This window comes from Schistocerca gregaria, chromosome 1 (assembly GCF_023897955.1).
Source record: "Schistocerca gregaria isolate iqSchGreg1 chromosome 1, iqSchGreg1.2, whole genome shotgun sequence".
Taxonomy (NCBI): Eukaryota; Metazoa; Arthropoda; class Insecta; order Orthoptera; family Acrididae; genus Schistocerca; species Schistocerca gregaria.
The window spans coordinates 832,538,111-832,556,428 of record NC_064920.1 but is presented as its reverse complement, the minus strand read 5'-3'; the positions used below and the strand labels follow the sequence as shown (position 1 = coordinate 832,556,428).

The 18,318-nt window shown below is 38.4% G+C and overlaps 1 protein-coding gene across 8 annotated transcripts in view; it reads left to right on the top strand.

The window, feature by feature from the left end:
• LOC126272094 (ribosome-binding protein 1) overlaps positions 1 to 18,318 on the top strand; it is a 576,027-nt gene that overhangs the window by 514,433 nt on the left and 43,276 nt on the right. For all 8 annotated transcript variants that reach the window (XM_049974703.1, XM_049974718.1, XM_049974735.1 and 5 more), the window contains 3 exons: positions 3,658 to 3,782; positions 9,601 to 9,741; positions 15,361 to 15,437. In XM_049974703.1, coding sequence (XP_049830660.1) covers positions 3,658 to 3,782; positions 9,601 to 9,741; positions 15,361 to 15,437 — 343 coding nt within the window. The remainder of the gene's footprint in view (positions 1 to 3,657; positions 3,783 to 9,600; positions 9,742 to 15,360; positions 15,438 to 18,318) is intronic.

Here is an 18,318-nt window from a genome sequence, read left to right as displayed (position 1 = left end):
AGTTGACACACATCACTGATAAATGATCTGCGAGTGCCAGTCTACAACCGTGCCTATACTGTCCACTAATGTCTGAAAACTAAGCCGATCTGAGTGGCATAGGCTGGCAGGAGGGGCACTTATATTCACTTTTTGCACAGGTCACACCTGGTGTGGCACGGTACTAATCAGTGCACCACTGGCTGATGTCGTTTCACCGCCATCTCTGGTCTTTCATTTTTCGTCTTCGTTCTGGCACTTGTGGTTATGCCAGAACCAGAAACATTGCCAAAATTATCCATTGAGGAAACATTTTTCTTGATTTCACCTGTTCCAAGGAATTGGTCCTGCTGCACATAGACAAAGCAGTGTATGCTAATACAAGGACACCGAGTGAGGTGGCGCAGTTGTTAGCACACTAGACTCACATTCTGGAGGATGATGGTTCAATCCTGTGTCCAGCCATCCTGATTTAGGTTTTCTGTGATTTCCCTAAATTGCTCCAGGCAAATGCCAGGATGGTTCCTTTGAAAGGGCACAGCCGACTTCCTTCCCTAATCCGATGAGACTGATGACCTTGCTGTCTGATCTCCTCCCCCAAACAACCTCACCACTAATACAAGGGCGAGATGAAATGTCCTTGGCTCAGAGATTGTTCTTGATAAAATTTTATTTTTGTTGTGTTGGTAGTTATGTTAGTAATGGAAGTGAAGTATTGGTCGAGGCACTGGAAAATGTTCACAAACCCTGCATGAGTGTGTGCTACTGCTGCACCAAATTCCTCCAGATCACCTTTAATGCTACAGTGGAACTTCAATTTTATATTCTCCAATTTTACATTTTTTATGATTCTACACAATAAATTCATTGCCCCTGTGAAAAACCCATAAGGTCAGAGCTAAAAATTTCCCAATTTTACATTTCTTCCTCTAAGGTTTACCTCGTTTATAAGTTCTTACTCAACATCTCGCTTGACTTTGTCCCATTTTCTTCCTATTGACATTTGATGTAACTGGATGAGTCATAAATAGCACAAAAGACAAATGGTTCGCAACATGAGTGGTGGCAGATCTAGGGGATATTTTAGGTCATGGTGGAGAGGGGATTTGTGAGACAGAAACTGCTAACATAATCACAATCTGTGTTGCCAACACAACTTGCAACATTTAGCCTCACCATGCTATTATGACACAATTACTGCCAGGTTTCAGCAGTAATGGAAAAACAAGACAGTCAGTGTGAAGTGTTCTGGACCGAGACAATATGTGACAAAGGCGCCCAGCCACCACCATTTCCTGTGCCACTTACAACTCAGTCGCATCCTTTTGCATGTATTTCTGATGTACTGTGTTCGGCAACAATATCAATCATCAATCTTTTGGATTCAGACACTGAGTCTCAAAGAATATGCTCAGTCAAAATTGATGAAAAGTCACCCATTACCAGCTAGTGAACTCTTATCAGCTGGTGACTTGTTAAATCACTGAATAGCCAGTGCAGCCACCATACCACACTAACACACATAAGATAATCTCAGCTACTGGATGTATGGAGAGGGAGGAGTGGTCCTTCAATGGCCAGAGTCCAGGTAGGGGTGAAAACATTTGTGAAGTGCTGAAAATATACCTTTCATGCAGATGATGTACTGTGACAGAGATGTCACATGGAAATAGAACAAGGGTTTTGTGATAGCACATTTTAAAGACTTGTGTTCAAATCTGACCTGATACAGTTGTAACAACTACATACACTACTCACGTATATACTTCTTTGCACCACACACACACACACACACACACACACACACACACACACACATCACATCACATACTGTAGATCATAAAGATTGGTGGCAGTGATAGAAGGCATGGAAAAAAAAAAACCGGTAGCACCTGAGTTTTCTTCCAAATTTACATTTTAGACAGTATACAGAAATTCACTGTGACACTTCTAATAAGCTTGTAATGTCATTTGGGGAAGTAAATTCATTTTTTCATATCTCTGTTTCCCTCATCAAGCCTAAAATAATTCTTTAGCAATGGTGAGGATATGAAATGCGGCTCTTTAAGTAAAGCACTAAAACAGGGTTGGCGAACCTTTTTGGTAGGTAGGCCAAATTTTTGAAAGGGGACTTCCCCCATGGGTAGCATCACCAATTTTTGTTTTCTGAATCAAAATAAGCAAGAACTATTAATTTATTTTTTAAATAAAATAAAACAAATCTGAAGAAAGAAAATTTATCATACAATTTAATGAAACACTATGTTAGTGGGATGTCTGGTTTTGTTTGACTGAACTGAGTGAGTCAGTGTTGATGTCAACTGAAGTTGTTGCTACATGCAAAGAATTTTCCAGATGAACATTAGTTATTTATGTTCTCATTTTTGATTTGATGTAATTCATCTGACTAAAAAGCTGTTCACACATGCAAGTGTTTCCAGATGATGAAACCATTTTTAAAGTATCTTTTATAGATTGCTGGGTACTTATTCTTGTCCAGATTTATTTTATAGAGCTCTTCCAAAGCAGACTGACTAAATTTCTCTTTTAAGTATGCATGATAGTGCATTTCACAGCATTCCATATGCAAATGTTCCAGTAGTAAACATACATATACAGAGAATGGCATAGCAAATACAGAAAAAAAGCAGACAGTGCTTCCGTAAATTGCCACTTGGGTGATATTCAGCGTATCTTCACATTCATTCAAAGCCAGAAAATGCAACTTTTTAAAAATTATCTTCAATTTGTCTTCCAATTTCATCTACACATCTAGTAATAGTTTGACAAGACAGGCTTAATTTGGAAAAATCCGCTTGTTTTCACATAGCATGTTGACCCTGAATTTGCCCTTGTAAAAATGTCTGCTGTCGAGCTGAAAGTTCCCTTTTTAAGTTGTTTACCTGGTCTTGTTGAAATTGTCCCTTGTACTTATCAAACATAACTGCATGTTTAGTCTCATAATGCCATTTATGTGTATGGTATGTGAAGTTCAGAATCAAATATCAGGTACCTAAATTAATTTGATGCTACTTTCAAAAATTTGCTACAAAATCTACTTTAAAGTGTGCAGCTGTTAGTGACAAATGTAGAACTAAGTGTCTGGTGTCAAGTATATGAAAGTATTTAAACAAAATTGTTTCTGCTTGAAGGCTGTATTTTATAGAACAATAATTGATATTCAATGATTTAGCATTTAAGATCAGTGTAATCTCGTCATACAGAAAAGAGGATAGATTTCTTTCAAGAAAATCCAAGTGCACTGAGGGAAGCTAGAAAAGAAAAATTACAGAAAGTAATTTAGGTAATAATAATTTGTTCACTTTGGAAATTAAGTTCAGGGTAAAGCTTTACACATCTGCCTAACTTCTTTCATTCTTAACAAAATATATATTTCTTACCTTAATTAAAACCACTGAGTACTGTGAAGGAGTTAGTATGCACTAATGATTATGCTCTCATGCACCTTTGTAGAGAAAAGAAAGAAGAAGAAGATAGTGAACTCAGTTCTTTTGAGAACTCTGAAAAACATTTGTGTTCTTGACATTTGCTGCTTTTTGTTGCATGATGATTTAACAGATCACATCAGTGACTCAGTGCCTTGTTTTTGAAAGTTATTATTTATCTTTCATAGACAATGCTTGTTGTTTTCTAAGTGAGTTCTCATCTTTGTTGCAGACGTGGATGAAGGAAGTGATAGTTTACAAGAGCTTGAAATGAGAGTGCAAACATCCGATCACATAGTCCTAAGGCAGCAGCGAGAGATATCAGAGCTTCAAGCACTATGCACAACCTTGCAGAGGGTAAGTTTTACATGGAGTCATGAATTAGCAGCAAGTGATAGGCAGGGGTCATCAGTGACTTTAGAGATTGAGAAACACTGCCGGCCAGAGTGGCTGAGCGGTTCTAGGTGTTTCAGTCTGGAACCGCGCGACTGCTATGGTCACAGGTTCGAATCCTGCCTAGGCATGGATGTGGGTGATGTCCTTAGGTTAGTTAGGTTTAAGTAGTTCTAAGTTCTAGGGGACTGATGACCTCAGATGTGAAGTCTCATAGTGCTCAGAGCCATTTTTGAGAAACACTTAAGTAAATTCAACAGGGAAGTGGTACTTAGAGTATAAAATGACGCATGATTATTAATAACTGACAATAAAGGGCAATATATATTTGTGTGTGTATTTTAATAGTTGTTACAGTGGTTGGACAAAGACATGGACACACCATGAAAAATGCATTCTTTTGAACGCAAATGCTAGACAAGCCTGCTGGTTGCACTGTTGTATTTGACCATGAATGACACCTGTGCAATGTCCTCAGTGTGTTGCAAGTGTCATCTGTGGTCAGAGCAATGTTCTGTATTGTTGTAAGTGCATTATGTCAGAGCTAAGTGAATTCATGGGCAAATTGTTTCTCCCTGTATGGTGGATGTTTCCATAACCAAGATGGTTGAAGTAATTGGTTTTTCAAGTGATCCTATATTAAAGATTTATATTGCATGCAGGGAACATGGAAAACATCATCTGCTAAGTCACAATGCAGATGAAATTGTGTGTCGAGTGATTGTGACAGGCAATCATGATAAATAAGAGAATGGCAGGTGCAAGAGTCACTGCAGAACTGAATGTCACACTCGCCAACCGTATTAGGACTGAAACAAAATGATTGGAGCTCCATAAATGGGGAGCTGTAGCAAAAGTTGGAATTTCAAAACTGTCTGTGATTATGGATGCACACAGCTGGGGAAGGTGGTGGTGAAGTCAAAACCTGGACTACGGAGCAAAGAAAGAAAATAATTTGGTCAGATGAGTCTTGTTTCACACTGTTTCCAACTTCTGGCTGAGTTTACATCCCAAGAGTGAAATACGGTTGCTGTTCACACAGCTCGCTTCATCCAGGACTAGTTTTATGAGCCTGAGGATGAATTGTCACATATGCACTGGCCACCATAGTTACCAGCTCTCAATATTACTTAGCCTTTGTGGTTCACTTTGGAGAGAAGAGTATTTGATTGCTATCCACATCCATCATTGTGATCCGAACTTACCACAATTTTGCAGCAAGAATGATATAAGATTCCATTGAAAACCATACAGGATCTGTATTTATCCATCCCAAGAGGACTAGAAGCTGTCTTAAATGCCGACGATTTTCCCATATTATATTAGGCATTTGTTATTTTTTCCGCTCCCCCCACCCCCTCCTCCCAGATATATTATATTGTTTGCATGAGTCCCTGTGTGATTAATCCCCTGGTGAGAATAAATTGCTTCATTTGCAATGACATGATTCACTTCCCCCAAGTGTGAATAACATTTTGCCTTAATTATAATTATTCAAGAAGAATGCTAGTGACCAATATGAAGACTCACTCCACAAATATCTTGTGAAAGGTATTACAAGGCTTTTGGAGATATTGTCTATCTAGAATGAACTTTCACTCTGCAGTGGGCTGTGCACTGAAACTTCCTAAAACTGTGTGCTGTACACTCGAACACGGTCCCAAGTTCAAGTCTCAGTTTAGCATACAGTTTTAATGTGCCAGGAATTTTACAATGCGTATCAATTAAAAAATTCATCAACAAACTGTAGACTTTCTTGGCATATGTTACTGGGGAAAAGCTCTTGGATTTCCAGCTGAGTGGTCATGCTAAAATACTGTGACATTTGGAAGAGTGTCATACCTGTGGAGATTCAACCAGTGAGACTCCCCAACACATCATCTCTGACTACTGATTGGTGCTGAGTAGATACCCTCTGCCATTTTAGTCTGTATGTATGTCTGTGTGAATGTTAGGACCTTCAGTCCACAACACTATACATAATGTAGTGAACTCTAATGTGTGGATTTATGTATCTTATTGCACCCACCGGACCTGAGTTCCCACATTGGTGACCCATGACTACTGCATCAGATCGTATTTTCTCACTTTAGTACCAAACTGGTTACTGCGCAGTGACAATGCAAGCATAATCATATTCTGCCTCTGTGCATTCTCATGAACTGACAGTGATTTTCCTGCATCCTTGTTTTACAAACCATGCTACAGCATAGAACATTCATGTACAATGCAACAAACTGTGATGAAACCTGAAACAATAACACAGTTGGGTAGTGTACTGACCACGTGGCGCATCTGCAGTAACCCACCCTCCATCAGTGTGCAAGAAATGGCTATTTAGACATGGAGTATATAGCTGATATGTTTTCTCTTCCATGGGGCTTAAATTCAGGTATGAAGTGTCAGTACAGTACCAGATGTAGACATGCTATCCAACTAGTTAGACAGTGTGCTCTTATTGATGCTTTTGTTTTGACCGCATTGTGTTTGGACAGTACACATATTCACGATTGTGCCTTCTAATCAGTTGTTCGTGCTCGGGTGCTATTTTTTGCCCTACTATTTTGAACAATTGACAGTGTGTAATGGCAGCCATCTAGCTTCGCCACAACTTCCACTTGCCTCTTGTGATGGCAAGAACTTGAACTCGCACAAGTGCATCCAAACATCATCAATCATGACAACCTTGTCACAATGCCATCCAAGCTGGTTGACGTATCACGACTCCGCCCAAATGCTGCTGAAGAAGCCATTTCCCTACAGCTGGTATCAGATGACATAACGACGTGTTGCCTGGTGGACACTGATCTCCTACCAGGCACCACATGTCTGTGCTGTTTCCACCAGTGTTTCAGCTCTTCCGCACACAAGTTCCAAGGACAGTGCACACTTTGCTACCTTATTGTGTGCCCCACAGTGCACACACTGAACCACAGGTGCTACCCACGGTACAAATACCAGATATGACATCATCCTCAACATCATCATCCTGCAGCATTTGCACTTCTGGAGAAAAATGTTATTGCACTGAACAAGATGTTCCAGCAGTAGCACAGTTTCTCCAACATCTAGTGGGCAACTTGTTACACACCAGAAGCCATCTTCACAGCATCTGTTCCCTCCAGAATGACTGCAATAGCTGCATGACCAAGTCATGGCATACAATTTGCTGCTTTCAAGTAGCCCTTATTGCGATCTGCTGCCTCTGTCATAGTTATGAATTTTCAAACTGATGACTCGTACCCTACGATACTCTCTACCAATTTACTGTGGACTAGTCCTGTTTTATGTTAGGATGTTTGGTACATGACATTGTGCATACATAGTGTAAACAAAATAGTGAAGGCTAACGTATGGATCCACGTCATATCCCCACCCGTCCATACCTGAGTCGCTACATCCTCATCATCTTTGCCAGAAGTTATAGTGTTTTAAAACTGCCACCTGGCTGGAAAGTTGAAAGCTTTTCATTGCTGTCACTATAATGTTCCTTTTTTGCATGCTAGTGTCCAAGGCACCACAGATTCAGATTTTGCATTGTAGGAAAACTATGGGAATCTTGCTGTGTATGTCAAATCTTAGATTCAGTGGCACAGTTTAGTATCACAGAAAGTAGCATCTTCATCAAACACTATTTATATACACATTACATTGATTTATTATCTTTTACTTTATTGTTTCCTACTGTTAACTTCTTCTTGTATCACTGCAAGTCATACATCAGCTAAATTTAAATAATATGTTATAATCACTTCATTACATTGCAATTTTAACATAGGATGGATGATATCTCCAACAAGGCACTAAAAATTGTCACCTTGTAGTGCATTATGGTTTTGTCCCGTATGTTAGGTCCATTTTCCCGGACAGATTGAAATATGCCATTGTTAGGCCACTATACAAGAAGGGTGACTCCATATATGTCAATAACTATTGTCCAGTATCACTCCTTACATCTTTTTTTAAATTTTTGAGAAGGGAATGTGTTCCAGTGTTGCCACCCATGAGTGTAGTAATGAGGTACTTACCCACTCACAGTTTGGATTTCAAAAGGGCCACTCTACTGACTCAGCTATTTATACATTTACTTGAGTACATAATAAAATATTTAAATGATAAAATCACCATTTGGGTCTTCTGTGACTCATCAAAGACATTTTATTGTGTCAATGATAATATTGTATTAATGAATTTTAGTTTTTATGTAATACGTAGTTCAGCACATCCTTTGTTTATTTCTCATTTAAGTAGCATAATGCAGTAATTTTCCCTAAGCTGTTTGAGTAATACAAAGAAGGAATAAAATCATCTGCATTGGTAGAAATTACAATGGAAATCCCACAAGGTTTAGTCACTGGCCCACTACTGTTCTTGCTCTGTCTTAATTACCCAAGTTTTTATTTGCCTCAAGAGGCAGAATTAGCCCTGTTTGCACAGATGGGCTAGCTTAAAAAATTATCCAGTTTTGTACAGTAAAAAATATCCCATCTCCAGTTAATCTAGTATGCCAACAATAAATAATAAACGGTGTAGGAACTTCTACGTTCTTTGGTGTGCATATTGCTGAAAATGTAAAGTGAAAAAACCATATATCAGAGTATGAATTTGTTTGCTTTTGCCATAAGAATAAATGCCCTCTCTGGGGCCATGGAAGTCAGGAAGTTAGCATATTCTGCACATTTCTATTCACTGATGTGTTATGGGATGATAATTATACAAAAGGTATTCATTGCAAGAAAGAAAGTAATTAGAATTATACTTGGGGTTCACTCGAGTGTCTCTGTAAGTGCTGAGAATATTAACCACGGCACCACAGTACATTAATTCATGCATGAAATTTGCTGTCAGTAATCCATCTGAGTTTGAAATTGACAGAGATATTCACAAACACAACAGCAGAAGGAAAAATGATCTGTGTTGCCCTTTAAAGAATCTATATGGCACAGAATGAGATGAAATATGCAGCTATGAAACTGTTTGACACACACACACACACACACACACACACACACACACACACACACACACAATCTGTTGCCACATTCGATCTCATAACCTTCATTTTGAATGTGATCAATGGAACAAGTAATTAATTAACAGAGTTTAGATCCAGAATTATTTAGTCTCTTCTACAATAATTTTAAGGTGCCTATTAATTTGTGTAAATGGTTGTCTGGAGAAAACACGTTGATACTGGCTTTGTAAAGTATCAGTATGCAGTAAAGTATCAATATGCAGCAGAATGCACAATAGGAGAGCATCGTGGTATACAAGTAGGTATACAGCTGGATCTCACCCCACTTATATTTTGCTTCAGTGTTAATCCCATTATCTGATAAGGGTTGTAAATGTCGTTAGTTTGGCTAATAGAAAAGTGTGAACAAATAAGTGAAAGCCATAAAAGTGATGGAGGCATATTTCTTCTAAATGAGCTTTTGTGACTCTGAGGTACATTCATGTGTTTGTTGAGAGATTAAATTCTCTCACGAGCAGTACAATAATTGCACCTTGTTTGTCTTTGGCTATTAGTAGATGTGTCTTTGTTTCCCAGATGCGGGTAGCTAAATATGAAAGTTTGAGTTTTTAACTACTTTTACATTAACCTGGAAAATTAATTCATACTTTATCATCAATTTATTTTGAAATGACACCAACATATTATTTATTAGTAGAAATTGGTGACTGGTAGGAATGAGGGGACTCAAGACCTTTCAAGCTTATTGTAATTTGTAGTAAGACTCTAATAAAGAAGAGCAATATTGACTGCATCCCATTTCTTCAGGATCTGGACAAGAGCCTGGCAGCACAAAAGATGTTATTGCAACAACAACAAGATCAGGAGGCTGAATCTATGGAGCTTCAAGAATTCCTTCAGGCTGAAAAATCAACGCTTGCTGAAGCACTCCGTGAAGCAGAAAATGAGGTGTGTGATCCTTAAGTAACACAGATATAAATTATGCAGATACATACATATATACATACTGTGTTTGTATGCCAGTTTTCAAAAGCAATTGAAATATAAACAAAGTGGGCTAAATTTTTTAAAAAAGATTGTTAACAGTTTTTAGAGCCAAACACTTTTAATATTTTTGAAGTATTTTTCATGTGTTGGAGTAGTTTGATATCACTGCATGACAAATGAAAATTTCATAGCAGTGTTCTCCATTCATATTTGAATGATTTCCACCATCTTTTTCCCATTACATGTGCTGTTTCTTTAAAGTAAAAGCTGTTTAAACACTTGAACTCACGAGAGAACGAGTATGGCAGATTGATGTCTTATGTATTGTCAGCCATTTAAAGTGACCCCTGTAGATATTCTATCTATGAACACCAAAAATTACTCTTACTGTCTGTTGAAGTGAACTGAAAGTGTTATGGTAGAAATTGAAGTACAATATTATGGCTGCAAAAGCTGTAACAATGAGCCATGCAGTGTTGTTGAAACAGTATGTGGTACACATTATGCTAAATTATACATGCTGCGTGAACTGTTAATATTTTCAGTAGATCAATCATTGGAATTCTGTCCGCAGCTCGTGGTCTTGCGGTAGCGTTCTCGCTACCCACGCACGGTGTTCCGGGTTGGATTCCCGGCAGGGTCAGGAATTTTCTCTGCCTAAAGATGACTGAGTGTTGTGTGTATTTCATCATCATTTCATCCTCATTCACTTGAGAGTCACCATAGTGGCATTAAAGAACTTGTGGAGCGGCATCTGAACCACCCCGCGAATGGTCTCCCGGGCACCAATGCCATACGCTCATTATTATTACTGGTATTTTCATTTAAAGTTCTCATCAGTGGCTACATTCTATGTCTATGCTTTGCAAACCACTGTGAAGCACAAGGCAGATGGTACTTCGCTTTGTACTAGTAAATAGGACTTTTTCTTGCTCCATTAATACATGGATAGTGGAAAGAATGATTGCTTAAATGCCTCTGTGCATGCTGTGATTAGTATGGCCATTTCTTTGTGACCTCTATGGGCAATATGTATTGGATGGGTAGTACAGGGTGATCAATCCCTAATGCAACTACCTGGTGGGCATTTTAGTGCCCCACCAGAAGCCAGCAGGGAGTATATTTCACCTCTGCTGTGAGGCCTTGGTGTAGAATCATTGCACAGGTAGCATGTGTTTGTTAGGTGACAGAATATAGTGTATTGGATGAAAGTGTTTCAATTGAAATGGTGAAATAGAAGTATTCTAGTCGCCAAAGAGTGCATGAATGATTTCTACATGTGTACCGAACCAGCGTGTGCCATAAGATCATTTTAAGAGGAATTTCCTGATCTTCAAGTAGCTGATCAGAGTATGAGTCATTGACAGATAAATGAATTTCCTGAAATGGGAAGTGTTCTTGACAGGAACCATAGACAACCACATACAGTACTCACAGAAGAAACTCCAGATAACATTGAATATGTTCTCAGAAGGTCTCCCAGAAAATCAGATCAGCATATTTCTCAGCAAATCGGAATCTCCTGTGACTCTGTTCAGATGACTACAATGTTACTAAAGTTAGAACCCTACAAAATAATTGCAGTGCAAGAACTTAAACCAGTTGACTCTGCAAAAAGATTAGTTTGGTGAATGGATTCTGAATAGGGTGTGTGACGGGGAAATTGATCCTCATCTGACTTTCTTTTCAGATCTCCACAGTTCCCCCTAAGTGGATATGTTAATTCACAAAATAACTGTTACTGGAGCTCTGTGAAGCCTAATGTAATACACGAGGAATCCCTGCATGATAAAACAGGAGTGTGGTGTGCTATTAGTGGTGGGAGAATAATATGCTCTATTTTTTTAGGAGCAATGAACAGTGAGGTACATATGTGGAAAATATTTTTCAGTCTTTCTTTGGCCAATTTACTTTGAGAGAATGTGCTTTTGTGACCTTATGGCAGGACTCTGGCACAGCACATATAGCCAACTTCTCATTACAGGAAATTTGTGGCATGTTTCAAGACCTGTGATGATTTGTGCTCTTCCTTATATATGTTCAATACAGGTCCCACAAGTGTATTGTGTGGAATTTTCTTTGTAGACTGATTACATCAAATAGAAGCACAAATAGGAGAATTGTAGGAGCAAAATTGGTTTAGAGTGGGGATGCTCATGGACAGATGGCCTCAGAAATGCCACCCTAACTTGGCAGTGGTTCTTGCTTGTGATGCTTTGAGAATTACTGATCGCATTTTGCTATAAGAGGACTTTTTAGTATTTGCTACATCAGTAGAACAACATATTGAACATCTGTGGCAGCTTTTTTGAAAGAATATGGCACAATTATTAACAAAACAAAGTGTACATTGGGAAAACATGAGGTTAAATTCCTGGGATACTACATCTCCACTGCAGACCTGTCACCATTGCCCAAGTGAGTTGAAACAGTACAACGCCACAACTTACAATGAGCTTCACAGAGTTCTGGGCATGTAGAACTTTTACCAATGTCACTTTCCTAAAATAGATGCCATACAAGAGTCACTTACATAATTGAACTCTTGGGCTTCTGATGAAAGTATCAAAAAACCTCTTTAGATTTTTTACAAAATTTTTTCACACAATGGGTTCTTGGTTTTATTACAACTGATCAATCAATGTCCATGAAACTATTTATCCATACAGGTACCATTGTGGCTCAGAACCTTATAATAATGTGATGTTAAGGTTATGTTTCAAGTTTTCTCAATTTCTTTTCAGTGGTACCAAGTACCCTATCAGGAGGCATCCCTGATTGGGAAGTAGTGGTCTACTTTATTGAAAACTAACAATAAATATCTACTGTAAGTGGTAGATGCTCACATTTGGCAAACAACAAAGGATCTGTCTCATTTAGAAGTACACAGACATACATGTAACTCATTTTTGCAAATTTTATAGTTGTTGAGTTTTGTCAGAACAGACCTCAATTAAACATGCCATTATCTGCACAGCTGATCGATGCTGAGCTATGTACACACTTCACAACTTGGCACCAGAGTGAGGAACCTTAAGCCTACCAACACTGTCAGATGTTGAGGCTAGAGGGTGTTCACGCATAAAGAAAAAAAAAATCTCATGTGTGGCTTAGAAATGATATAATGCACCCACTGCTTATTTCACTAAACTCAGGACCCTACAGAGACATGCAAGATGACATCACAATTTCAGAATTGAAAAGGACAGCAAACAAGAGAGAGTCTCAGCTGAAGAGCTCAAACTTGCATCAACCAATAGGGTAACTTCTTAGTCAGCCTACAACATCACAGTCTGACATGGAGGCTGATGTTTAGGCAAACAGTTTCATTGCACTTCCAGTACCAGAAGAGGATGCCAATGTGACAATAGAACTGGAGCAACCATTGCCTGCACCAGTAGTTCTCATGGGAACAGAGAGACAAACCAAGTGCAAGTTCCCCAAATACCAGGAGCACCCTCTTTCAAGAAAATAGAGACTGATGTGGCGACATCACTAATCCACTTTGTCACAATGAGTGGTGAACCCATAAATTGAACTTTGCAATGGCCAGCATGGTTACAATATTTACTCTCATTTCTGTTTTGTCACATCTGAGTACAAATAAAATGTTATCCCTTAAATAACTGGGCAGTTATTTTATAAGGCTAAAACATAATATACGAGCTCCCATAAGCACGTATGTGAGAAAACACTTAGAAAACATTGGAAATTATTTTTAAAGTTGTTGTTAGTTGCTAAATGCTCTCATTATTAAAGACTGGATGAGTCTAGTGAGGGTAATTTGCACTCCATTTAAGCACAAACTAGTTTTTCAAACATCTCAATGTTTATGACATCATATCTCTTGAAGAATGTGTCGTACAATGAAACAATTTTGCTGGTACATTCAGTGGTATACATGGATATTATCTGTAAAATGTGATAACAAATAGAGAAATAAATGCAGTAGTTTCACTGCATGAAGGGCAAAAATGTAGTAAGCAGTAAACTTTTTTCCTTTCATTGTTGTGTGTGTGTGTGTGTGTGTGTGTGTGTGTGTGTGTGTGTGTGTGTTGAGGGGGTGGGGGGAGAGCAGGGGGGTGTGGGGGGGGGGGGGGGGGGGCAGTGAGAAAAATTCTTTTAAAAGTAAAGTTTTCCACTAAACTCTTTCATTCTGAGATACTGGATGAATCTGATAGTCTGGGCATTTGTGCATTGCGAATTGCTCTACCTCAAGACATACACGAAGTTTCTAACTGTAATATTTAAACCTTTAACCTGTTAATGAGTAAATGATGACAGTATTTTGAATGCATCATATCATGGAATGTGAATGTAACCGCTTAGTAATATAGATTGGTAGTCAAATGAAGTGGACAGTAAAATTACCTTACATTCTCTTGAAGTCATGTAGATAATTCATGCGAATGAAAATCAGCATAATGTGATAGGCAGTTGAACAGGGCAGTTCCTAAATATGAGACTCGTGTCCTAACCACATGGCCACTACCATTGGTTTATTTGAAAGTCAAAAGTAGACAAAATACCAACAGATTAGTCCCTGCTTGTGAAAATAATTGGGTGGAGCACTATCTGTGTAATGATATATTTAAATTTGTTCCTTCAGTCCAATGAATTCTATGTAAATTGTGAGATTAAAGAGAAATGTTTCAGAATATCTGACCAATTTCACCAAATCCCAAAGTTAACACAGTTGCATTCTGAAATGTGCAAATAAAATATGCTAACTGCTTTGGGAAACAAATGACACTAATGTCAAAGATACGAGGATGAAACATAGCAATGAATGAAACATTACGATAGGTTTTACATGCTGCATCATGTTTCTATTAATTCCACATAGCTGAAATGTTTCAAGAAAATGATATCTTATGACATTTTTGCCATAGGAACAATCTTAGAATTACCGCACCTGCTTACCCACCTAGTTATTTATGTATGTTATTCTTTCTTCATATATAATGAGAGATAATTCTAAGTTACACAAATAATGTAAATTATCACTAGTTTTCTTGTAAATGTCAATGTAAAACAGACATTATTGATGGTGATGAGAGAATTGTGTATATAATTATTGTTGAATACCCATCACATGATCTCTAAGATTTCTGGGCGATTGCTAATAATGATGCTCAGCAACATACTTTACAAATTACAGATTATTCTGTAACTAATGTGTCATCAATTCTGTATCAGAGTTGTTCTGTTTGACTATTGCTGTTCGTGCACATTCAACTGTACTGCATCTGTATAAGAATATACATTTTGTATGTATTGAAGATGTGGACATTTACTTTCTTTCTTAGTGATAATTACCCATGTTCCTTGAGAAAGATCTTAGCATACTTCTTTGCAGGTGTCATAGGACCGACTGATGAATAATTTAACAGTGTGCTGATTGGTCAAAATAATTTGAAGGAAATGTAGGTGCTCAAGTTGTGCTAAAGCACATATCCAGTCATTGGACTATTACACAAAATACACTGTACATGATTGAAGATATTGTAAGACAAGTTCATATAATTGAATTTCTCTTCATGGTAGTAGTAGTGATAAAACTTCATTTACATGTTTCAGATTAGCAGACTGAGTGCAGGCTTGCAACAGTCACAGGAAGAGTGCAAGCACCTAGTAAGAATCAGTGAGCAGCGCAGGTATGTTCCTCAAAAAGATAGCAAGATCATAATAGTCCATCAAGATTCTTAACTCTTTTGATCTTTGTATCATCATCACTGTCACTGTGGTGATTCACCATCAACTTCATATTCTATAAATTCTATGATAATTTTATTTGCATCGTCCCTTTAGTGTGCCCACACATATTTTATTTTATTTATTTATTTAATCAAATAGGAAATTCAGGTCAGTAAACTGTTAGGTGTGGTTTCCACTGAAGTGATATTCAAGAAAACACGCTGCAATAAAAGTCATGCAATGCAAGGCTTTTACTTGTGACTCTTTTTATTTGTGACACTCATGTTCCTACTAGACCAGCATGACAAAAAACAAGACTGCACAAATCACATTTCTGCCAAAGTTGCAATCATGAACTCTTCTGAAGAGGACATTGTTGCAGCTTATCAGCTTTTAAATCACAGAGAGAACTGAAAAAGGAAAGAAATACTGGATAAACCCATACCTTGCTATAGATGTCAAACATAGTTCAATTGTAATGTCTCATGAGCCCTCTCAACTTCTGAACATGAACACAAATTCCATGAGTTCTGCCGAATGATTCCAGACAGTTTTCATATTTTGGAGAAATTAATATCAGCTACTCTGACAAAACAACACACAAATTCTCTACTTGCTAATTCTCAATCTGGGAAGGTGTTTATTACTATAAGATAAGTTGATGCAAGTGATTGAGTGACATTAAAAATGCCACTATTAAGAGTTTACTTTTAGTAAGACACCTAGTATGTTACCTTATTCAATGTGGTATATGTGTAAATAATGGTATTCAGTTAATAAAGCTAAGATATTATTTCCACAACTGTCCAGTTTCACAAGGTAGTATATGATTCAGCTTGAGGTGTCTTCAGAAGAAACATTGGTAAATCTGAAGTGAGATGAGTCACCTTCATTGGTGTAGCGTTGGATGGTGATCTCTGCAAGGTGTAGGCAATGCGTTTGAAGCAATAAATGTAGCCTACGATAAAGAAAATCCTGACGTGTCCTTCTAGGCTTCATCCAGCTGCTCATTCAGAAATAGCAAGAATTTAACTTTCAGATTTCTCTTATGCCTGTTTCAAAGTTTCCAGAAGTCAGGGAGCCTCAACTGAAAAAAGAATCCAGTCAGCATCATCAGCTGAAGACATCCAGTTGTCTTTCCATTCCCATCTTCTGCTTGTATGAGCATCATCTTAAAAATAGAAAGATAAGGGAGCTCTGCGTAGCAGGCAACAATAGTCTAATGTGTGGCATGTCACTGCCAACTTCATCATCGATATTCTCAAATACATATCATTTATTTGCACAACACTGGAAGGAAACATGTCTCTTTCCAGCATTAAAAATAATTTTGACATATTAGTAATGTTTCATATGCAGAAATGTATGACCTTAAATGTACGTAATGTAAACTGTGACTACATTTTTTACTCTAAAGTTATCAAGATAAGTGCAGTTGTTTACTTAATTTTGAAGTATCACAATAACTATGGGAAACAATGCAATCTGACTCTGAATCAGGTGAGAGGTTTGAGATTCTGTGTGGTTAGGGAGGATTCCTCTACATGGTCCATGAATAGGTTAGTACAGGACAGTGCATTATGGGTGCCCATCGCTGTATCATGCTTTTGTTTATAGGTAATGCCTTCAAAAGAGAAGTAATTCTTTGTGACAATATAGTTGTTCATGGTGCCTCATTGTGGCCAGTTACTATGCCCCACTGAGAGAATCTCTACACTCATCGAGCAACACCATCAGCCTGTTATATATAATCAACCCTCCTATATATACGGTACCAACCATTTCCTCCACTGACTCTCCACAGTTCCTGTTACTTTACCGTATGGTGCCCTGCTCATCAATATTGATACCACATACCTCTACATTAACATCCCTATGCCAGTGGACTTGCTACTATTGAACACTACATTTCCCAATGCCTGACTGACTCCTATCCTACAATCACCTTCCACCAGGATCAGGTGAAGTGAATGAGGTTCGGGGGAATGTGGATAGGGTCTCCTCACCCTTGGTCCAGATCACGAAAATATCATAAGTGAATCTGAATCAGGTGAGAGGTCACCATGATCAACCATATTCAAAGAAGTCCATTTCATATAGCCTAGCCACTCATGGTAATAGCACATAGAGATGAGCAGTCCCTCTCCAAATATACCAAGAATCTCACTGAGGCCTTCACAGACCAGTATTACCCTCCAAACCTTGTACAGGAAGAGGTCTCCTGTGCCTTGCCTCTCCAGTTACGTACAACCTCCCACATACCCACTGTCTGGCCACAGAGGAGCATTCCCCATGTGATTCAGTACCAACCAGGACTGAAACAACCAAATCACATTCTCTGCCAGGGTTTCAACTATTTTGTGTTGTGCCCTGAAATGAAGAATATGCTACTCACTATCCTTCCCGTCCCACCCACAACAATATTCCAGTGCCCACTGAACCTACACAACATCCTTGCCCTTCACTACTTCATTCCTGCTACCAACCCCTTACCCTATGGCTCATTCCTGCAATAGACCTAGATGCAAGACTTTCCCCATACATTGTCCACCACCACCCACTCCAGTCCAGTCACAGGCATGCACTATCCCATAGAAAGCAGAGCTACCTATGGAAGCAGTCAAGTGATTTACAAACTAAGCTGCAACCATTGTACTGTGTCCTATGTGGCCATGACAAACATTTGGCCCACCCAGTTTGCTCAAGATGCTGCCCAACACCATGTGCTTTACTTCAATGGCTGACTCACAGCCTGCACCTCTGGATCCTCCCTACCTTCCTACCAACACTAACTTTTCAGAATATCACGGGTGGGAATTCTCCCTGCAGTATATTCTGTGT